The sequence below is a fragment of the Telopea speciosissima genome, chromosome 5 (assembly GCF_018873765.1).
Source record: "Telopea speciosissima isolate NSW1024214 ecotype Mountain lineage chromosome 5, Tspe_v1, whole genome shotgun sequence".
Taxonomy (NCBI): Eukaryota; Viridiplantae; Streptophyta; class Magnoliopsida; order Proteales; family Proteaceae; genus Telopea; species Telopea speciosissima.
The window spans coordinates 66,282,358-66,306,542 of record NC_057920.1 but is presented as its reverse complement, the minus strand read 5'-3'; the positions used below and the strand labels follow the sequence as shown (position 1 = coordinate 66,306,542).

The window sequence follows — 24,185 nt, the reverse complement described above, 5'->3', positions numbered from 1 at the left end:
TGTATCGAATACCGACTCAATACAGGTATCTCATACCATACTATACCAAATTTAATCGTTACAGTATAAATGGTACGGTATCGGTATCGATACACGGTATACGGTATGAGTTGACACCCTTAATTCTATTAATGGTTGTTTTGAAAAATTTATCATCCATATGGGACCCACATATTTGGAATAAAAATGAAAAACATAATATAAAAAAAAAACCATGTGAGAAGGGAATTGCTGTTTGGTGTTGTGGGAAAGTTTTTTCTCCCTCTTGAATAGGATTGAAAAGGGTTCCTGTTGTCACCAGGTTTTGGATTTTACTCTACCTTCACTTGGGGTTTCTGTTGGGAGGGGAGGGTTTAAGGGATGGGAATTTCCAACACAATTTTTTTTTTTTAAAAAAAAAAGGATGATTGAAAAGTTTTCAGGTCCAAGTTGAGGTCCGATTCATAGGGAAAAACAAGTATATGATTGTCTCATGCATGATCACATTTGGTTAGCCCTCAAATTTAATGGACATGTCCACATAATGTTGTAATCACCAAGTTATGGTTAGACAGGGTTTGAATCCACAGTGGGTTAGGATTGCAAAATGCCAGCCAAGGAGGGTGGTCAGTTACTTCAGCTGAAACATTGGGTTTTTTGATCGGTCTAATTTGAGCCTTACATGTTAATTAATTGTAGGGAAATATTGATTGGATCACCATGGGTGAACTAAGTAGTTCATCCTCTCTTATTAAATGACATCAAAGTGCACCTAGTGATATTTAGGACAATATGATGGGTGACTAAGCATTAGCAAGGCAAGTACCCTTAAAGGCTTAAATGCCTTTTCTGCTCATTAAGTTGGTTGGGCAGGGGACTGTAATGGACAAGCTCAAATTATGCAGTTCTTTTATTTAATTGTATATCATATGAAACATCATATAATTTGTCATGCATTGAGTGTGAATATATCTCACAGCCATCTCTACTTGATCGCATTGTCTCTACATAAGCGCCTGGGCCAACGGGTGAGCACGTCTGGGTATTGATCTACACGTATCCAGGGGACAGAGGCGTCATCTCACGATGCCCTGTGAGAAGACGTAGAAAACACCATCAAGTAGAGATCTTTTTCCCTTTATTTATTTAAATTTTTATCAAATGATATATGTTAGAGAAAGTTATTTATTTAGTATTAACATTTATAGGCAAAAAGGTAGTAGTACGTACGCATAAATAAGCTTGATAGTGCGTTTTTCAACTAATAACCGTCGATTTAATTCAATCCAATCTTAGCCGTTGAGCTATTTATCTGAGACCGGTTGCGATCATAATCTCTCTCTCTCTCCCCCCTCCCGCCTCTCCATCCCCACCCCGTCCCGCCCTTTCCCTTCTGCCACCCCCGCAGCCCCCTTCCTGATGGTTTCGATAGAGAAGACGACATTGCAAGATATGGAGTAAGCATCAGAAGCGCACTAGAATCCTCGTCCTTGTTCTCCTGTTCTTCGTCTATACTTTTTTCTGTACTATCGTTTCTTCCTATCTCCTCATTAAATTGTTTTCCTTTCGGTTGGTTGCACTTGGATTACTGTGTGATTCCTGATAGAAGGAGGAGAAAAAGGATTGTTCCTTGTATTATGGAAGGGGACAAGGACAAAAGATGAATAGAAAGGTGTACACTACAGGATTAAGTGATTAGTTGTACACTGCAGGATTAAGTGATTAGTTCCAGAATCAGTTCCAGTACCAACCATTTCCAAAGAAAGGTCGGCCCTCAGGTATTCGGCGAGTAAGTTGATTCCGGTCAGCAATCATTTTAACTATTTTCACAACATATTCGTTGATACTTCTGTATTAGGTTCTGAGAGATCCCAATAGGGCAGTAAGTAATGTAGATTGGGTTTACCTTTGGAAACCATTTTATTGTAAGCATAGAACAAATCTACCACTAACGTCCCTATATTGGTTTCAATTAATCCATAGACCTGGAGGAAATTTTGGAACAGATGAATCTCTAAAGCTACTACTTCTGTCCTGCCATCTCGACAATCCATTCTCAGCTGCAATACTTCCTCTTCTAGTTTCTCTGTTCCTGTCTCTTCTTATCTCGTCATTGAATTAATCACAGAAACCCATCAATCTCACCGTCTCATAACATTCCCCTGCAAAGAGATCTCCTGCCAAATTTCAACCATGATTCCCTGGATTTCCAGCCAAGACCACCACAATCTGCGGATTCCAATAAGATTGAAGGAAAAATTGTCTCTCGTCTTTTCCCTCCCACTAGGCCTTGACTTGGGTCTCTCTCTCTCTCTCTCTCTCTCTTTCTCCACTCTTCTGCATAATCCCATCTAATTTTTGGTTTGTTACTCCTTGCGACCACCATGACACTGGTTTTGCAAGTAATTTATTGAGAATAAGTTCAGCGAAAGTTTCTCATTTCATACAACTATCTCTACAGCAGGAAACGTTATATTCGATGGGTGTCATCTTTGCAGAGTCATCGTCCCCTTCTTCTCAGGTAACGTCACTCTGTTCAAGACCGTGAGTAGTGAGGGAACATGTTGTTACCGTAACAGTCGGGAACCAGTTTCTATGAAAATTTAATCGAAGATTAACTTTTTGCAAAATCTTCGGCTATGCTCGAAGACCGTGAGAATTAAGTGGAAATTCATACGTCCTGCTACCACCCACCCTAATTTATATTACTTAATACTTATGGTTAACGATTGAGATCCATATAAGCCTTTTTTTTTAAATGGTAGATGTAATAGCAAAATGCATGTTGTTTTCTCTATAAACATAATTAGTTAGCATGACAACTTCATGGGCAATTCTCACTTCATGTATATAGCATGTGAAACAATTTATTCATGATTAGTCATGCATAATTAGCAAAATATTTATTTTGACATAACATAACATTACAATGAACTATGAAACAAGTTAAATGTGAATAATCAAACTACTAACTTTAGACCTTGTCTTTAACTTTTAACTTTGTCTTCCTATTTATTTTGTGATACCAACATCGATGAGTCTTTCCATTACATTCACTTTAGCATATGATTTATTGTCATGAAGTTTATTTTTTTGTGATCGATTGTATATTGCACATTATAGTTTAAGGGAGAGGGTTTTCTGAGCAAGTGGCATAGGGGAGTGCACAAATCTAGGGGCTTTAGCCCATGCCAAAAGCTTAGATAGACATATTCCTGTAGTTTAATTATGGCTGAGATGATAGAAAGATGTCCCACATAAGATATTGGAGGAGACCAAGATGCTTATCCACGTAAGTCTCTTACTTATCATTTGATGCTATTTATAAGCCATTTTATTATAATTAATTGCAAAACAACAAACATTTTGCACTTATAAATGGTCATAATTGATATAATATAATACAAATAATTAGAGTTTATTCATTCTTCAAACACACTAATATTTAAAGTTCATGGTTACTCAGCCTTATGAAATAATTTATATGATATTTGATAAAATAAAGGGTGGTTCTTGACTTCTTGTTGTCACCAAAGTGGTTAATTGAGAAGTTAATTATAACCTTCTTTTTTATTGCCCATTGTTTTATTCCCAATTTTGAAAGAGTTATACACCGATCATTATGTCATGATCAAGTAATTATTAGTATCTTACACAATTTTTGAGTATACATGTGACATGACAAGTTTTATCCTCGTTGAAAAAAAAAAAGTTATATTGGAAGGGTAAAAAACAAAGTTACAAACTCTATTCCACCAACCATGGTTAGAACAAGGTTTTTCTTAAAATAAATTCTTCTACTTATAAGTAAATAATTTTTTGTTTGATATTAGCAAATAGCTAGCATAATGAATAGTAGGGGATGGGCAGGGGCCATGGACCCCAAGGATTTGGGAAATCCATTATATGTATGTGGTCGATGGGTATAATGGGCTAGTGAACCACTGCCACCCCACCCCCCCCCCCCCCCAAAAAAAAAAAAACGAAAAAGAAAAAAGAAAGAGTGATATCCCTATCCTTGTACAGCTATATCACATATAGTGCACATTTTTTAAAGTATCCATATGAAATGATAGGAGTTTATCTTCATTGAATAAAAATAAAGGTGTTTTGTACTGAAAGGAAAAATTCTCTTTTTCAACATACCTAGATTATAACAAAATTTTCTCATTCACCTTGAAAGGATTACACTACAGCAAGACATATGGGATGTATTGAACCTCTGGTGGATCTCTGCGTACTCGAACTTCACCACTGTGAAGATACAAACAACTATACCAGATGTGAGCGATGCGGTATCTTGGGACGTGCTTGGCCGCCCTTCTTTCAGATTTACGTAATTCTATTTCCTTGAGTTTTGGAAATTTATCTAATCTTCTGTAACGGTTTCCAGGGTTGCTATTTTGTTGATGGCAATTCCAAAGGTGCAATGGCATTCTTCTGAGTTTTTCGTTTTGGTTGTTTATCTGTCATTCTTGTAACATCTTCTCTTATATTTTAATAGGCACATTGCTGACCTTTAGCAAAAAAAGTGAGCGATGCGAGGGTCATCATGAGGACAAGGTTTAAGCTTGTATTCAAAGATCATTTTTTCTTCGGTCTCCATCAGCAAAGATTGCGGTCGATTATTTCTTTTCTCCTAAACTCTAGGACAAACAAATATTACATAATTATTAAGAACGACCTAAAAAGTATATCAAAGTAACGAAAGAAGAGCTAAAATAAGAGATCCTTATGATCAAACAAGTTTCGGAAGAAACAGAGGTGGTCTCCTTTTGCAGAAAAAAACCCAAAGATTGCGTCAAACTAAGAACAGGGGAGAGAAACAATTTAAAACAATATCATTATTACTAAAAGGAATGGAGTTACTTTCTCCATACTTATCTCTGATTTCTCCAAGAAATGAAGTTGCTCCTCTGACATCACCTCCAAAAAAAAGGTCTTGATGAGGCTCCAAGAACCAGAGATGAGTAGCTTACCCAAAAATTGCGTGAAACTAAGAACACAGACAGAAAGAATAAGAAAGAATTTCATTATCACTAAAAGGAATGGAGTTACTTTTTCCAATCAAAATTTACTAAACAGAAGACTACCTATCCAAGAACTAGAGATGATTCGCTTGAGGGCTTTATAATTCAGATACATAATGATTTTATTTTATTTTTTTACCCCGAGTATTATCTGGGACCCAGGCTGGCCCCTACGAATTTTATTAGAATTTCAAAATCGATTACAAGGGGGGGACATAACCCACCTTACCCCAAACCCAAGGTTACAAGAAACTTTGAAAAAAAACTCGCGGATTAACCGTACCCTACCCTCCCTTACAAATTCACTAGAATCGAAACACAGGCAAACCTGCTTCGTCTTCTCTAATAAAACCAATCAGATTAGGGGGTAACTCCTCCTGCGTTGCAAAAACACCCTGGGTTTTTGCAATGCAAGCCATGTTAGCCAAGCCATCAGCTACTCGGTTACTTTCCCTGAAAGAGAAAATGACTTGGGCTTGAAGAGTCTCAACTAGTCGGATCACCTCCTCAAACCAGTACCAGCATTTCCATATATTGCATCTTTTCGCTGTGATGAACTGCACTACAGTCATTGAATCTGAGCATACCTGGCAACCCATCCACCATTCCCAATCTTTCACAATGGCGCAGACCATCTAACATCGCCCTCATTTCCGCTTCAATGTTGGTACACTTGCCATAAAAATTTGAGAATGCTACCACCATACGTCCCTCATGATTGCGAATAATACCCCCTCCCCCACCCAGTCCTAGGTTGCCTTTACTGGCTCCATCCACATTCAATTTCACCCCTCTGATAGGAGGGCACCAGTACACTGGACGAGGAACCCTGAGCTTCGGTCTGGGAGCCCGAACTCTAAGGACTTGAACTGCTAGGTCTTTTCTAACATTGGTGTCTCTTGTAGGGAAACTAGGTAACTGAATTTCCTGCATCCATTTACAAATCCTTGCAATGATCATGTTAGAAGACTGCCCCCCATTCCCATGCCTTCTATTATTTCGTTCCTTCCATAATTCCCAAATAATAAAGGACGGCATCACCCCTATAACAAACCCCACCACCCTAGTAAAGGAACCGCAAGAATGCCAAAAACAGATTCTCGCCCTTGCTCCCTGAGTTGGAATCAGCTGAACATCCAAGAGCCTAGAAAAATACCTCCACACTTTCGTAGCAACGGTGCCACACACCAGCACATGATCGACCGTTTCCTACCTGGGATACTGACAGCATACACATTTCAATGCCATGGGTATCCCCATTCGCATTACTGAGTCATCCGTTGCAATACTTCCCACCAGCACCTGCCAAGAAAAAAAACCAATTTTTGTGGGAACCGAACCATTCCAGATCCACCGCACAAACTGCACAGGATCGTCCCTCACTCGAATCGAGGCCCACGCCGATTTTAGAGTAAAAATCCCATCTTCTGTTGGGGTCCAGACTAATCTATCCTCTCTTACTGACAGACGTATATTGCTATTGACAACCCTTTCCAGCACCCTGTTACTGTCAATTCGAAGAATAACATCCTCATTCCATTGCCTCCTATCCTGCAAGACGTCCTTAATTCGCAGCTCAGTGTTGACATGTATTGCCCCATCCACATAGTCTATTAGCGGACCCTCACCACTCCAGTTGTCCAACCAGAAATTCACATTTCCTTGTCCGACTAACCAGACCGAGTTTTCCAATAAGTGATCCTTTAGAGCCAAAGCCATCCTCCAAGTTTTAGTGCCTGAAGCAGGGTACTGCCCAAAAACAATGTGATCCCCTTTCAAGTACTTAGCCTTAAAGAATCTACTCCGCATGGATGACTCAGTAAGCGCCCTCCAAAGCCCTTTAAGTCTCATGGCTACACTCACCTCCATTAGAGATCTGATCCCCAGCCCCCCTCCTCTATAGGTCTGCACACTTTACTCCAGCTAGCCCACTAATCAGATACATAATGATTAGAGATTGTTCTTCTATGATATATTTAAAGACTCAGGCACCTCGAATTGTATGTATCCGAAGCGGTAACAAGATTCGTTTTAACCGTAAATAAATGGGACTTCAGGAACAACCCCATAGAGGAACCAAAAGCCCCCAACAACAAATGAATTTAGCTCGTCTCTAGGGAGCCGTGTGCCCAGGATGCTGCCAGGGGGCATCCAACAGTTGAGCTGTGCCGCACACATCTCGGTGCATGCCTAGGGATGTGTGCGACACAGCCCAACGGCTGGCAGCACCCTGGTCGTTCCCTGCTCCCTGGAGACGATCCTGATCCACAACAAATAAGCATAAAGCCCGACCTACACAAAGTCTGAAAACATAGAAGACAACTCACAAAGGAGGAAACTAGCAAAATGAACCAAGAGGAGCTCAAGATGGCCGAGTCCAGACAATATGGATTATCCAATTCTGGACAAGGAAAGCATTTTTGGAATTGTTCTTGCTTTGAAGATCACATTGTGGGTCTAGGCCTTATTCTATTCTTGAATTTTCTGAAGTTACTTTCAGCCCATTTATGACTAATGGTAGAACAAAGAGCCATCTTCCCAGTATCACCAATGGTTTGTTTAGCTAAGTAGTTCGCAACCCAAATTCCTTCCACAGTAACACTATTGGAAGGGCGCCGATTTGGGCAGAAGAAGCTCAGCATATCAATCCAAATCTGCTTAGAGGGAGGCACTGAAGAAAAGGTGGTCCCTACATTCAATACCAGCCCAGAAGGTCCATTTGAAAATGCTAACTTAAGAACATACCTTAAAATAATCTTAAGTTATGAGCGTGGTGGTATTCCTACTTATTAATTAATATAAAACAAGAGGTACTATAGACTAGTTCTATGAATTGAAAAAAAAATAAACATACCTCATGTGATTGAAATTAGTGTCTTATTTTAAAATTATTAGATATATGTAGCATGTGTTAGGATTTTTTTTTTTAATTTTAGACTCCTTGGAACCGTTTAAGAACCGGAACTGGTCCACCCATTAATTAATGGTCCTGGATCTCAAGTTTGGAACCGCTTATTGGTCCAGTTCTAGTCCTGACCCCTTAGGATTGGATCGGAACTGTTAACATACGGGACCGATAGCCTAGAATTAGACCAATTGACACCCCTAAATGGGAGTTTTCAACACATGGAAAAATAGAGAATGTTTTTTTTTTTATTCTTGAAATATTTCAAATTGATACAACCAAATTTTAAAAATCTATTTGTTGACTGTTTCATGAAATCAATCCAAAAAATAGAAATCATACCAAATCAAGCTTAGGCTGGTCGGGCATGGAACTGTAATAGACAAGCTCAAATTACGCAGTTCTTTTACTTAATTGGATATTTTTTGTGGTACTACTTAATTGTATATCATATGATACATCATATAATTTGTCATGCATTGAGTGTGAATATATCATCGCGGCTATGGTTTTCATTTTATTTATTTAAATGTTGTATCATATGATTCACTTTAAAAATTTATTTATTTTAATATCAATAATTTTTATTATTTAATAATTGCGGCTAAAGATTAAGACCCATATAAGCCTTTTTTTTACCTCTCTAGGATATGATATATGTAATTGCAAAATGCATTCTATTTCTATAAACATAATTAATTGGCTTGACCGTTAAAGGTGCAATTCTCATTTCATGTATATAGCATGTGAAACAATCATTTCATGATTAGTCATGCATGGTTAATGTAATATTTATTTTGACATAATTTATAAATTAAATGTAGGGAGTTAAAGTAACATTGCAATGAATTATGAAACAAGTTATATGTGAATTACCAAACTACTAATTTTAAACTTTGTTTTTAGCCTTGTCTTCCCATTTATTTTGCGATACCAGTATTGTCGAGTCTTTCCATAACATTCGCTTCAGCTTTAACATATGATTTACTGTCATTGAGTTTTATTCTTTTGTGGTGGATTGTGTAATGCACATTGTAGCCTAAGGCTGAGGGTTCTCTGAGCAAGCAGCATAGGTGAGTGCAACAATCAAGGGTTACTTGGGCAGTTCATTAATGGCACAAGTAGGAGAGAAGAAAGAGGGGAGAGTAAAGGGAACTGTTGACATAACCCACACCGGCAGCTTGGAGAGACTTTTCTGGCAATTTGCTTATATATGTTTGAGGTAACAAAAATATGTCTCACGTAAGACATTTGAGGTAACCAAGATATTTATCCTTGTAAGTCTCTCACTTATTATTTGATGTTATTTTTAAGACATATTTTTTCATAATTAAATGCAAAACGATAGACACAATGCAATTGTAAAACTGTCATAGTTGATAGAACAAAATACAAATAATTAACTAGAGTATATTCATTTTCACCAAAAAAACCCTAGAGTTTATTCATTCTTCATATACATTAATATCAAGTATCAATTAAAGATCATAGTTCCTCAGCTCATGAAAGAATTTATATGCATGCATGATACTTGATAAAATAAAGGGTGTTTCTTGTAGTCACCAAAGTGGTGAAGTGAGAAGTGGTAACCTTCTTTTGATTGACCCTTGTTTTATTCTCAAGAGTTGTTAAGGTAAGGATAAAGAGTTTCTAAAATATTTGAAAGTGACTAATCATTATAACATTATCAAAAGTTGTCATTCTCTTGCACATTATTACAAGTATTTGTGTTGTATTTTACATTTTGAAAACGCCAGCTTGAATGCATTGTTGTTTGTGTTGTTTGGTTGGCGAGTAATGGAGGAGTTGAACAAGACAGGATATGGTTACAATTATTTGAATTAGTTACTTTTATGGGTTCTCCAAATTTGCCTATCAGTTCATTTGGATTTAGAGAGATTACATAATAATGTATACCTAAGGGAAAAGCCAAATTGAAGGAGCTGCTTTTAACCCTCTCTCTCTCACAACCAGGACTCGCTTGACTGGTTTCTACAACCTGCATGCCCCATCCGGGTGGTTATGGGTGCGCTTGCGGGCGCCGTGCTTCTATTCTTGCTTTTGGTTTTCGTTGAGATTACATGAAGATTAAGGAGTGAGAATCGTTCGGAATTTATGAGGAACGATTCGAGGAGAGAGGAAATTTCTTGATTTACCGACAACCTCCACAACACCCAAAGGTTTGGGACTTTATTAATCCTTTCATTATGAAAGAAAGAAACACTATATCCCAATTTATAGAACATCAACTTTGGAAAAGCACCTATCACCTAACCCCTCTTGGAAAGGGGTGGTTGTCACATGGGTTCTTTACCATTCCATTCCTTTCGTTTCATTTCCATGAGTCTAACATTTATTTCAATCTTTCTTTCATGAAATTCATATTAGCCTTAAAATCTCATCATAAATAAGATCATCTATTTATATATCATTTAAAACATTCTAAGACATATAATATAATACATTTCACTTAAACATAAATCATGATGCAATGAAACATGCTTAATCATAAAGTGTGATAAAACTCAATAATATGCGATATTCCACTCACATTGCCTTGTGTCCGTTGGTTCTATGAAAACCCCTTTACTGTCTCGTTTCTTGTGAATTCGTCCACGTCACCTACATGGGTATCCTTCCTTAATTTAAAATCTAAACATTTTATTACTTCAATTTTAATGATTTAAAACATAGACAGTCCTAATTAATTTTAGGTTTTGGTTCATTACATATACTATCGACTTCCCGATTTGACTTTGGTTCACCCAATCAAAGAACCATTATTTTGTTTGTTTACTTGTAGTGCGGGATCGATAGAGAAGAAGGTTGAAAGGGGTAGCAACTCTCCTAGGTCCCTAGTAAGCGTGAAAGCCCTTCAAGGCTTGCCCAAGGATTCATCAAGGTTCATTAATGGAGTCTCCTCCAAAATAGAAATCAATATCATATTCTCTCTGTCTTCTCAATCCAATAGAATAGCCATTAACTAGCTATTGAGCTCACGAGATTACAAGAAGAATAGGAAAGATACATAAAATAATAACTAGATAAAGCAACTAACATAAAATAATTACTAGACATGCAATCAGCAATAACATAATAGGGAGTTAGATAGGAGCAGCAGTAATATAATAGGAAGCTTAGTGCTGAGGTAGATGGGGCGTAAGCTTCTCATGGACCCTTCTGGAATGCCAAAGCTATTTAGGATGGTTATGCGACTCAAGTGTTCCTCTTATAACCATGGAGTATATGGAATAATCAGGGGTCTCTGGTTCAAACATGGATTCAAGTCGGAGATCGGTTTAGCCTGTACATAGCACGGAAGTTGGTCTGAATTATTGAGTATTATACATACAGGGTGCTAGGCTATATTCATTTAAAAATAGGGTATACTATTTAGGAATGGGATCACCACCACCCATCAATGACACCAACATATTAAATAATGGGGTGATGTAATCATCATCCAACAAACATTAAATGAAACCAATGTAAATATAACATAGTGAGGTCATGTAATACTATTCATCATAAATATATATATATATAAAGTATTAGATTTGAAAAGTATCCACTACTAGCCTTATAATATATAAAATTAACAAATATGTTGAAACCAATACTATTCAAGAGGGAAAGCATTCGGTTGTCTTAGGCTTGGTGACTTAGTCACTGCGGCTTGAGAAGATGACCGGAGTCATGACCAAGGTGAAAAGAATGGGAATAAAACTAGTGGGTTTATATATATCTGGTCCATTATGATCATATGGGCAGGGGTATTTCATGCTCAAGGTTGAGGACTACAGAGGCTAAGGATACCTGAAACGTTAACAGGTGATTTCGTCTTCCACGGCGAAGCTGGTTCTGGACGGTGGAGTCTTGCACCGCAGCTGCTACGTGGGCGACAGCACCTCCTCTTTTTATTCCAAAAGCAACTCAGCTTCCTCAAATTCTTTTACACTTTGACCCTATTCCACCTCTCACCTTCGTCTCTCTATTTTGTCTCACTTTCTCACAAACTACCTCTTCTTACCATCTCATTCTCACAATCCACTCTCTCTGCTAATGGCATGAAGATCATTCCCTTCCCTGCCTTAGCTTTATAGACTCTCTCTTACTCCTGTACGTTGGAGGGGGATGATGGAATTCGAAATGGGAAGTCAAGAAAGGATGCTCCGGCCATGATTTAAACGGCTAAGGTATTACTGCGAGTGCCAGTTGATTGAAGAAAATCAAAATAGAGGGATCCTACCCGCCGCCTACCTATCACATAATGCCGACGCAAACGGGAAAAAAATGAGGTGTAGAACTCGCGTGAATCCCGGATGACTTTGGTTCTGCAGAGAATTGGTTCAAAAATAGGGGTTTACTGTATAAAATGTATATTTACAAAGAATAGACAAGCATGGCAGAGATAATCATGCGCAGTGGTTGGAGAAGTTCTCTCAACGGAGAGGATCGTGGTTGCGAGATTCTCTCGACAGAAATATTGTTGAAGCTTTAAAGAAGAAGAAAACAATGAAGGGACACACCCATGTGACAAATACATGTGTAGATAAAGAGAAGTGTATTTAGATTTGGATGTTGAAGTTGATAATCTTGACTTTTGAACCATATTCATTAATATATCTACCTATTCAACTATTCAGCTACATGACCCATTCTCCCTTTTTGTTGAAAACCCTATTTGAATGTATTAAATATATATATCTATGAAAATTTAATATAATGCATTTATGTATATAAGAATATCTCGAAAACTAAAATTCGGGGTATCACAGTTGGAGCCAGAGACCGAGCCCTAGGAGACTCTAATTGAGAAGGAGGTGGAGGAGACCCATCCTGGCGAAGAGGTCGAGCACCAATCAATGCCGGCTTCTTGAACATGTATTTATTGGATCCATCCTTGAGATAAATATTATGAGAAATGCAAGCATATAATGCCTCAATCGTTTGGCAGCCCATACCAATGCAATGCAAGTCTTTTCAAGAGCCATGTATTTGGCCCCATTACTCAAGAGCTTCTCATTCAAATAGTATATATTGCTTGTTTCTTTTTCCTATCGGAGTAACGTAGGCTCGAAAATGTGAGACCGGGGGAGTGAACTGCAAAAACACAACGTGTGCAAATGTGGACAAAACAATAAAATGAAGAAGAAAATTAAAAAATAAAAGGGATACTAAAACACTTCTCTTCAAGGATGTGTAGTAAACCAATGGGTTGCAATCTCTTCAAGGATCAATTAGGAAAACTCCAACTCTTCTAGGATATAGTGAAAACTCTTCTAGGTTTTCAAAAGGGAAAACACCAACTCTTCTAGGTCAAGGATGTGTAGTAAACCAATGAGTTGCAATCTCTTCAAGGATCATCCTTGAAGAGAAGTGTTTTAGCCTTCAAGGATTCAAGGGAGTGCTTATAGCAACTTTCATTCACCAAAATTCAACTTTGATTAAGAAAGTTTCTTTAGATTCTCAGTGGAGGATATCCGAAATAATGTTACAAGTGACGAAAATTGCAAGGATAAAAGAAAAGGTAACTTAGATGGAGTAAAGGGTAGAGTGTCTTACTTCTCTTCAAGGATGTAGGTGAAGAATAAAACCCATACTCTTCTAGGAAGGAGAGAAACTTCTTCAAAGTTTCTTAATTGAACTCTTCTAGGTTTAAAAGGAAGAAGTCATCATAGTTTAAATAAATGCTCAAAGCAATTTTCATTTATCAAAGTCTAATCTCTTACAAACAAGATAAATAAATCTTTTATAGGCAAAATAAATAAATCCTAAAAGCTCCTACTATATCTCAGCCATCAATTTTCAAATTAGGTTCCAATGGTTGAGATTACATCTTGATCTAGGAAAACTCTAAAGCTTCTTCTCCATTTTCTTGTTTGTTGCTCCAAGCATAAGTACTATGTCTTTATTTTTATTTCAAGGTGCCTTGGTTATTGTTTTAAAGAATCTTTATGTTATTTTCAAGAGTTTTCATGTAGTCTTCAAGAAGTGGGTGTCACATCATCATCCACTAAGAAGCTTTCCACTTCATCAATCCTTGAACAACAAGTGTGTTATCTTTTCTATGCTTAACTTTTTCTTACCAATCCTTGCTATTATTAAATTTCCAAGTTTTTCCTCCTCTCAAAAGTTTCCTTCCATACTGTTTCTCTATTGGAGTCGGGTGGAATTATGCTCTCGTCACCGAACCTATGGAAGTTTGGTATTTTCTCTTGGCAGCATTAGCTTTTAACATCAGAAAGCTGATTATCGAAAGTGGTAACTTGCTGGTAGTGAACATCTTAAGCCATGGGACTCAAGGCACACCCTAGAGAATTGCCCTAATCATCAAGGATTGTTTTCAATAAACTTTTATATAAGAATTTGAAGTTTGAAATTTTGGGATATTGTAAACATACAAGTAATGTATGTAATGGAATCAATATATAATAAAAATATAAATAAAACTATTAAAAATAAAAATGTGGAAGTAAATAAAATAGTGTGAAATATGCTTTCATCTATAATTATGTTGTTGCTTCCAATAATCTAAATATAATCTCATGTTAAGAAATCACTCATAAAAGAGTCTATATCATTTTCTCACTAAGTATACATTCATTATACATTTTTCACATTGTATCTTATTTTATTTTTTATGAATCTTGCCTTGTAGCAATACTATATATCTGCAGTAAGAAAACTATCATGATTGGGCAGAGTATGCCAATTTTCAATTATACAACATTTTGTTGAATCTAGTTTAGGATCAACCACAATTAGGTTTTTCGATCAAGAAGATAGGTTTATGGACACAAATCTCAAGCTAGTGGATGGTTATTCTCAGACCAAATTTCATTTCTCTGGTGCAATGGAGTGATTATGTTTTCGCATGGATATTTTGGCATCCATCACATATGTCATCTTTATTTTTTTGATCTCAGTGCCAAAGGGAGTACTAAGCCCTGGTAAAAAGTTTAACTTAAAATCTTGTAAAATCATCCTTTAAGGCAACGCCTTGATTAATTGTTCATATGAAAGCATGATTTTGAATTTATTTGTTCTCTTGAAGGTGTTATGAGTTTAGCAGTCACATTTGGGCTTGGTTTAAGTATGCAAGGGATTGTATGAGATCTTAACAATCTTGAGAATAAAATCATATCTGTTGAGAGAATATTGCAGTATGTGTATATCCCTAGTGAACCCCCTCTGTTGGTAGAAGATATTATGTCGGGGTCAGGCCATGAATGGCCATCACAAGGGAAAGTTGATATTGTTAATTTACAGGTATTCTCCAATCTAAATTCCTTAAGTTTGTATTACTTATTTTCCCATTTTATAAAATAGAACCTCTAAAGCCTATGTTACTGGACAATTTTTTCTTCTCTTACGGAATTTTGCTAAGCTTCATTATGTAATGTGTATGCAGGTTCAGTATGCTCAACATCTTCCTCTTGTGTTGCGAAGTATCACATGCATTTTTCCCGGAGGAATGAAGATGGGCATTGTTGGGAGAACAGGAAGTGGTAAATCAACTCTTGTATAAGCTCTCTTTCATATGCTTGAAGCTATAGTCGGTCAGATTTGTATAGATGGTATCAACATCTCTAAGATTGGCCTTCATGACTTGCGGTTGAGATTGAGCATATTTCCGCAAGACCCAACAATGTTTGAGAGAACTTTAAGAAGCAATCTTGATCCACTTGAAAAGTACACTGATGAACAGATTTGGGAGGTGGGTTTTTCTTTTTAATTTGATGAATAATCTTTAATCAGTGAGAAAAAAGGATGGACATATTTTTGACTGACTAATTATTCACATACAAAAGAAACACATCACTATTGATTGTTTGGGACATGTATCTCTATAAACCTCTTTCTCCTAGTCATTTTTTTTTTTTTTTTTTTGTTTTAAAATCTTTTCTGCGGAGATATTGAAATCATTTCATCGAGCATACTGGATCATCTTTGGGCCAAGTTTGGCCTAAGAGATTCTCTTAGTTGGGGCTTAGGAAGTGCATTGCTTTTAGTTCCTTGTTTTCCATTTCCACTTTGCACTCCCTTCCTTGCTCATTTCATCTATTACTCATTTTAATTATCAATTCTATTTCATCTTAAATAACCAAGAGAGGTGGTAATTGATATGGACTTTTGTTGTCATAGGTTTTAGATAGATGCCAGCTTGGTGATGAAGTTAGAAAGAAGGAAGGGAAGCTTGATTCTATAGGTTGATTTCTTATCATATTCACTCTATACCAAAGTTACTCAATATCAATTTATCCATGCACAAATGCACAATCCATTAAAAATTCTTATTTTATGACATATTTGACTTGAAGTGCACAACCCTACCTCCTATCCTCCAACCCCTTTTCCGATAGTAAGTAGGTGAAGAAAAGCTAAAGAAAATAAGATCTTGACTAGCAGACCCATTTTCATATGTCTGCTGTCACAGTGGCTGAGAATGGAGAGAACTGGAGCATGGCTCAAAGGCAACTAGTTTGTTTAGGGCGGGTATTGCTCAAGAAGAGAAAAGTGTTAGTACTCGATGAAACTACTGCATCAGTGGATACTGCGACTGACTATCTAATTCAGCAAACTCTTAGATAACACTTCTCAGAGTCTATTGTCATCACAACCGCACATAGGATAACATATCTTGATATCGGTATGGTGCTCCTTCTCAATAATGGTTAGTAGTTAATATCTAGTAATTAGCATACCACAATTAAATGGGTTCATTGAGTTCAGTAATATGTCCTCTGATCCTTTTCTAGTGCTTGCCTAATAAGAATGACATCTTTTTTCCCTTAAGTGAGACTTGTAAGGAATATGATTCCCTAACCAAATTGCTAAAGATCAAGTCCTCATCATTTGCAATGCTTGTTAAGGAACATACTCGAAGATGTAATACTTAGTTTTTGAAAGGCTAAATATGTAAGTTTTGATTTTTCAACTATAAGCAGACTGCATTAGACTAGGTGCATTGCTATTTTGAATATGGCAAAATTTTGTAGATTCAAGATGGCAGAATAGATATTTAGGTTGTCTATAATCATTTAAGTTGGCTTTGAGATTCAGTTGAAGCAGTGGGGGTAGAAAAGAAGATGAAATGAAAAACATATGTACTTTTTTTCCTTTCATGTATGTAATGGAGACTCTTGCTACCTTTTTCACGGCCTCGAGGATTAAGGTTAACTATTCAAAGTTTTCTATTATTATTGAAGTTGTGGATACCATAGTTCGTGAGAATATGTTGGAGATTACTGGATTTTTTGAAATCCATCTTCCATTGAAGTACCTTGGAGTTTCGTTGATATCAGGAAAGTTGAAAGCTAGTGACTATGCTCCCCTCTTTGGCTTGGTTAGAAAAAGATTTGAAAGATGGAAATCTAGATTCCTTTCTTTTTGCAGCCATCTTCAGTTTATTCTCTCAGTGCTTCAAGGAGGATATATTTATTGGTTTGGTTTATTTGGATTACCAGGATAGCTAATCAAGGAATTGGAATCGATTTTCTCCAATTTCTTGTTGTCTGGGCCATCCTTGGAGAGGAAAATTCATTACAATGTAAGAGATGCTATCTACAAGCCTAAAAAAAAGGGGAGATTATGGATGACGTGTATTAAAGACATGAATGTTGTTGGAATTTTAAAGCAAATTAATATGGTGTATGGCCTCCAAAAAAGACTCTTTGGGTTAAGTGTATTCAACATAGATATCTAAAAATGGATTTCATTTGGACCATCCATCCGATTCAAAACTGCTCATGGATCTGGCGAACGATTTTGAAGTATTGAGATCGGGTGGAACCTTTCATCCACACACAAGACTATAGGGAACAGAGTTTCTACTTTTTTATGGTTTGATCCTTGGCACCTTTCAAGGGTTCTTCTCGACAGATATGGGGATTACATCAGATATGATGCATGATTTGATAGATTGGCAACGTCGATGCAAACCTTTCTAGTAGATGCCTTGATGGTAATTAGAATCATGGGCCTCCAATTTCATCAGATCTTGGTTTGGTTTGGGGGCAGCTTGATGTGTCCAAAGACACGCTGAATTAAGTGATAATTCTATCATATGGATGGCTTCCCCATCTAGATCATTCTCTATGGAATCAGTCTGGAACATTGTGAGAGCTCCATCCCTAGACATAGATTGGGTGGAGATGATATGGTTTCCAAATGTATTCCTAGGCATTCAACAAATGTTTGGCGTTGTTTGGTGGATGGTCTTCCCACAAAGGATCAATTAAGAAAATGCAAGGTCTTGGCAACTCTTTATTGTTCCTTCAGCTAGCGGGTGTTAAGAATAAGGATCACTTATTTTTTGAGTGTTCATTTACTAAAAAAATTGGGAGAGTTATTTTGAGTTTGTATTCTCCTTGAAGACTTCGGACTAGTATCCTTTTGTAAGTAAGATGGATTAGCAAGAAGTTCAAGGGGGACTTGATTGGTCGTATTACAAAGTTGGCATTTTATGAGACGGTTGCCCACATTTGGAGGGAGAGAAACTTCAGAATTTTCAAAAATAAGATGAAGACCTTATTTTGCTTCTTAGAGATATGAAAGTGGATGTTGAGGACCGGAATAGAGCTGATATTCCGAAGGAATTGCATTCCAATATGAACTTCTTACTTATTCAGAAATGGGGAGTTCATCCTATGTGGGTTGAGAGGAGTACTGTTTTGTTGAACTAAGTCTTGTGCGAGACCTTTTGTTCCATCTTGGAGTTGTAGTTGTTGTTCTTGGCATAACTAGTGCTTTTTTGTCCTAGTTGGTTGCAACTCTTCTAGGCTTGGGGGTGTTAGCCGTGTGTCCAAAAAGGCTGCTTTTGGTTGTATATATTCTTTTTCTCTTTTCGATAAATTGATTTACCTATAAAAATAAGTTTTAGTAGTGCGACGGTATCATTAGACAGTCATAACTTCAATTCTAGGCTTGGGGGTGTTAGTTGTGTGTCCAAGAAGGCTGCTTTTGGTTGTATATATTCTTCTTCTCTTTTTGATAAATTGATTTACCAATAAAAATAAGTTTTAATAGTGCGACAGTATCATTAGACAGTCATAACTATCTACAACAACGTACATTAATAGAGCTGAAATTTTCTTTGCATGTTGAGTACAATTTGACATGTATGACATCACAAGAGGGGAATGAATAGGACTTTCACTAGATCTGTGACAAAAACTATAATGTTGTTGTAAAACTAAATAGTAAGACAAATAAGGAGTCATAGTGGTTCGGCCTATGTCATATGTCCACTAATAAAATCACTCGTGTCTTTGGATTTTCCACTATCACAATTGGTTTCTTTGTGCTTATTTAACATAGTTGGAATCCAGGTTTTGACTCGGCTGAGTCACCCGAGTCGAATTAAAAATATTAAAAACCTAGGAAAGAGTCATGTAGACTCGTCCACGTATAAAAAACCCAAGACTCCGTCCCAGTCGCCCCCAATTTCTTCTTACTCGAGGTTTTTCCCAAGTCACACGAGAATCTGAAGGCATCGCAAGTGCGATCCAAGCGGAAGCGTAAACAAGATCACAATATCGACGGGAGAAGTTATTCAAAAACAGAACGAAGTAGGGATCGATTATTACCTAAGCCTCACAAGTGCAAGATCTCCAATCGATGATAGCCTTTTCTCAATCGTTCCACGCACCACGCAAGCTTTGCGTTCCCACACGATCAAGCTGTATATCTCCTCCACACCACCAACGAACAAATCACCTTGTTCTTCTAGGATCAAACACCAAAGAAGGGAGAGGGGAGAACGGTTTTTGAAGAGGGAGAGAGAGCTCCACGTTTTGGGTGCCTTGTGCATTCCTTGTGTGTGATTTTGCAATTTCATAATTAAATATCAATTGCCTATCAGACAATCCCAATTTGGTAGCTCACATAGGCAAGGCATATTGAGTTTCCTAATGGGACTCAATTGCTAGCCCATCTAATCTTTTCCCACAAGGAAAGATATGCATTGCTAGGGGAATCAAATATTGGGTTGAATATCCAATATTCACCCAATAAGTTTCCTTTTCTAACAGAATCACCAAAGTGTAGTCAAGGTCTCTATCTCTCTCTCTCCCTGCCAATCCCATAACCTCTTTGTAGCAACACAACATTCCACCTCCCTCCCGCTGTCGCTGCACATCTAGGGATGTTAACGGATCGGATTCGGCTCAGATAGTGCTATATCCGCATCCACATCCGATTAACTTTCAGACGGATTCGGATGGTGCTAAAAGAATATGGACATGGATACGGACCAGATATTTTATCTGTTTACATGTAAATATAGATTTTCAGATAGCTATAGCCTATCCGTATCCGTTTAGCTTTCAGGCGGATTCGGATAGTGCTAAACGGATATGGACACGGATACGGAAACGGATTTCGGCTATTCATTTACATCCCTAAGCACACCCCTCTCCCTCTGCCACTGCAACTGCTACACCTTCATTCGCTGCTGCTAGCTGCTGTCACCACCCTTCTCTGGCTTGTGAATCCAACTCCGATCCAAGTTATAGCTTGTAATTCTCGTAAGAGAGTAAAACTGGTGCTTGTGATTCTCGTAAGAGAGTAAAATTGATGAAATTGTTAAATGGTTAATGGAAGAGAGATCCGTTGATGCGGCAATGGAAAGAGATACATTACCCCAAAAAAAAAGAAGGGAAATTTACATATACCTACCTTGAGGTATCACTTAATTATAAAAACACCCATCAATTTTGGAAAATTGTAATACCCTCCTAATTTTGTAAAAAGTTGACAAATGCATCCATCCCGTTAACTTGAAACTAACAACGTTTAGAATTAAGTATCTTTTGACCAAATTACCCTTACTGATAGAATATACTGTGCATTATACCGTTTAGGATTTGACAAAAAAAAGGGTAAAAACATATTTCATCTTCTCTGCGATATTTACAACTCATCTTCCCCAAATCGTGATCTAGTGGTTAAATAAATTGACACCTTCAAACAAATAGTAATCACCTCACACCACACAACGCAGAATCTCATAAATAAATAAAGTCTGTAAACACACGACTTCAATACTCATGTTTCTCACTTGTGAGTTGTGACCAAGTGTGCATATTCAACTAGACCCAGATAAGCCCATCAGGATCTTAATGGATCAAGTTAGAGATTTGACTTTCAAAATCAGGTTCTTAATGGGATCAATATATTCCCGTTTTTCATTGACGAGAATAAAATACATTAAGAAAACCAATGCTCAAGGGTATTAATTTCAAATTAAGACTGATTATCGAAATTGAACCAAATCATTTAACCGAAATCAAATAACTGATTGTAAATTAGTTTAATTTGAGTCATATGTATTGAAAAAAAAAATAATTGATTCAGTTTCGTTTTTGAACCTATAAACCATCAGTTCTAAACCATATAGAACCATTTAAAAAAAGCACAAATAACTAAAACAAAATACAGACTGATTAAACCGAATAACCGAACCAATTAAGTAGCTTATATAGTGAAAATTCAATAACAAATCAAAGTGAACCGGTAATAAACACATTTAACCGGAACTTATTGACCAAAACCGATTAGTAATCATTTTAAATTGGAAATTTGAAACTGATTAAAAATTGGTTCAATTCTAAATTCTATCAATTCAACATGAATCGAACTGCTTAAACTAGGACCAAACTGATTAACATCCGTAGTGTTCAATGAATTGCCCCACCCTTCCATTGTCTCATATACATGTGAGTCCCTCCACCAAATAGTTTGAGATTTTGAGTTGAATATTTATGATGTATACCACAAATGATTTAGTTCATGATACTTTTCTTTGGACAGTCAACCTTTACACAAAGATCTAGAACCAAATTTGAGGGCTGAAGGGCAGCTAGAAATTTTCTTTAAATCTAGTCATAAAAGAGATTTTTCCTCTATATAAATGGAAACCCCCTTCATGCAACTAACCCAACTCATTCTGTTCCCTATTTCATTCTACCATGAGGCATCCCATTCTGTTGGTTGGACTTGTGATAATAGCATACTTTAGTGTAAGAAAATTGATGTTTTTCCACTGTCCATTCATTTGAACATGGTCACTATTTTTTTTTTTTTTTTTTTGGTTTCTTATTTGAATGATATTTTTTCCTATGAAATTGCAGGGTTCTTCTCAAGCAAAAAATGCCTTTTCAAAGTATTGGGAAGAGCATATTGGTCTTCCACACCCTCCACATTGGTTATCTGCAAAGGCTTCTCCATTAACCTTCCATCAGGCAGCAGTGTTTATGAAATTTATGGAGGAAAATGAATTGGCTTCCCACATGCATTCATTCTGTATGCAAGCAAATGTTGCTTGTTCAACCAATGCACTAATGAAGAACAGAGCAAATGACACAACCCTACCACCAATAGTCCCCTGGAATGTTGACAAACTCAAATATGAATATCCAAATGAAATACCTCTATCAGTTGCCAGCCAAGGGGGATTGCCATATTTTCGAGAATCAATGGTGAAACAGGGAAGTTTCATGCCTGTCCCTGATCTAAGGGACCCAATGTCATATAGATCGTTCTTGCCAAGATCTCTGGCATTAAAAATTCCTTTTTCCTTTGCTCGGATCATGGAATTGAAGAAGCTCTTTACTGAGGATAATGAATCAAACATGGTTGAGTATATTCAAGGAACCCTTGAGGTATGTGATGAGAAGAGCCTCATTCGAGGCGAGCAGTCCACTTGTGCGAATTCGGCTGAGGATCTCATTGATTTTGTTGTCGAGAAATTAGGGAAACATATACGTATCTGGAGTACCGAGAGCATCGAAGGATCTTATGAGAATGTCACAATTGGAGATGTGAAACTAATCTATGGAAACCTCTCTGAACCACCAGTCTTATGTCATAGTCAACCATTTCCATTTCAAGTCTATTATTGCCATGTTTTACCCAAAGTAAAAGTATATGCAGTTGATATACATGCTCGGAAGAAAGTGAATCATGCGATCATGGCATGTCACTATGACACATCAACTTGGAATCCAAACCATCTTGCTTTTAAGCTATTGGGTTTTGGCCCAAGCCTAATTGAAGTTTGTCATTGGATAAATGAAAATGGAATGATTTGGACAAAGACTTTAGGTTGAGCACCATTGGGAGATCTGATTATCTTCCAATTCTCTCTTTTGTGATACTATGTTATACTATTTGAAGGGTAAATAAAGACCAAATTTGGCTTGCTTATTTTGTCTTTTATGTTTATGTGTCTCATTAAGCTTTTAGCCATAAAAAAAGCCCATATAAAAGCAATTTGTTGAGATAATATTTTACTTCGTTTATAAAGGGATTTTCTTATTGGTATCCCTCAAGGTGTCAAATAATTTGTAATCTTTTTTTCTTTTTCCTTTTGATATGACATATAATTTTTTCAATGAGGGTAATAGTGTCATTTCATATGAATACTCAAAAAATATTCATGACAATGACACTTTTTGATCATGACATACTGATAATTTACTTTCAATTTCTTTTTGAAAATCCATTTATACCCTTAATTGACTTAAAAACCTTTTGAGAATAAAGAAAAGTGATAAGATTAGGATTGGTAAAATGGGATTTCATTTTCCTTTATTGTAAATGATCTGTAATGGTTGATATATACAATATTAACTTCCTTTTCTATAATCCTACGTATATGGTATATATAATCATAAGGATAATTACATACTAATTATACAAAAGGAGATTGGATTGACACTATCATGTTGAGATCGTTTGAGCTGGTGTCATGCTATGAAAAAGGGACAATTAAAATGTGTCAAGTTCTAAATACACCTACGGGCTTTCCCTATTATAAAAGACAACCGTTATCAATCCTACCAGTCATTGGGTCCTAGAGACAGAAATGATTGCATTAGCATTGTGTTTCCCATATTTGAATGCTAGCAATTGATGCCATTTATTTGTTGAAATAGAAGAGAAAAGGATTGTGGCCAATTTCTTCCTTCTATTAAACTTAGGAAAGTGGTTATCTGTCTGGGAGCATGGCCTATGCCATCACTCCCTATGTAGAGCTGAAATTTTATGAACAAGTAGAGTTCAACGTTCCGGCTCACATGCTATGTTTTAGAGAAAATAGAAATTGCCAAGTAAAAAAATTAATCTTAAAAATCCAGTGGAAAAAATGCATTTTTTATTATAGAAATGGACAGCTTATATGAGCCTAAAAGTTGATATGCTGCCAACCCTAGACCAATTTTTAAGTATCCAAATAGTCTGAAATTACTACATCATCACCCTTTCAT

The 24,185-nt window shown here is 36.8% G+C and overlaps 2 protein-coding genes across 2 annotated transcripts; both read left to right on the top strand.

Moving 5' to 3' along the window:
• The first annotated feature begins 15,541 nt into the window (after positions 1-15,541).
• On the top strand, positions 15,542-16,511 carry LOC122660880 (ABC transporter C family member 3-like). Its single transcript, XM_043856131.1, has 3 exons — positions 15,542-15,634; positions 16,063-16,126; positions 16,355-16,511. The coding sequence occupies exons 1-3, from the start codon at positions 15,566-15,568 to the stop codon at positions 16,507-16,509; spliced, it is 288 nt and encodes a 95-aa protein (XP_043712066.1). The 5' UTR covers positions 15,542-15,565; the 3' UTR covers positions 16,510-16,511.
• A 5,748-nt stretch (positions 16,512-22,259) lies between these two features.
• On the top strand, positions 22,260-23,027 carry LOC122663312 (polygalacturonase-1 non-catalytic subunit beta-like). Its single transcript, XM_043858995.1, has one exon. It carries the CDS (start codon positions 22,260-22,262, stop codon positions 23,025-23,027), a length of 768 nt encoding a protein of 255 aa, XP_043714930.1.
• Positions 23,028-24,185: the final 1,158 nt, after the last annotated feature.

What these genes read in the sequence shown, in the direction of transcription:
- LOC122663312 (XM_043858995.1), top strand. Translation starts at nt 22,260, where the DNA reads ATGAAGAACAGAGCAAATGACACAACCCTACCACCAATAGTCCCCTGG.
- LOC122660880 (XM_043856131.1), top strand. Translation starts at nt 15,566, where the DNA reads ATGTTTGAGAGAACTTTAAGAAGCAATCTTGATCCACTTGAAAAGTAC. An exon ending in CTGATGAACAGATTTGGGAG is followed by an intron (nt 15,635 to 16,062) that starts GTGGGTTTTTCT and finishes TTGTTGTCATAG; the next exon opens with GTTTTAGATAGATGCCAGCT. An exon ending in AGGGAAGCTTGATTCTATAG is followed by an intron (nt 16,127 to 16,354) that starts GTTGATTTCTTA and finishes CTGCTGTCACAG; the next exon opens with TGGCTGAGAATGGAGAGAAC.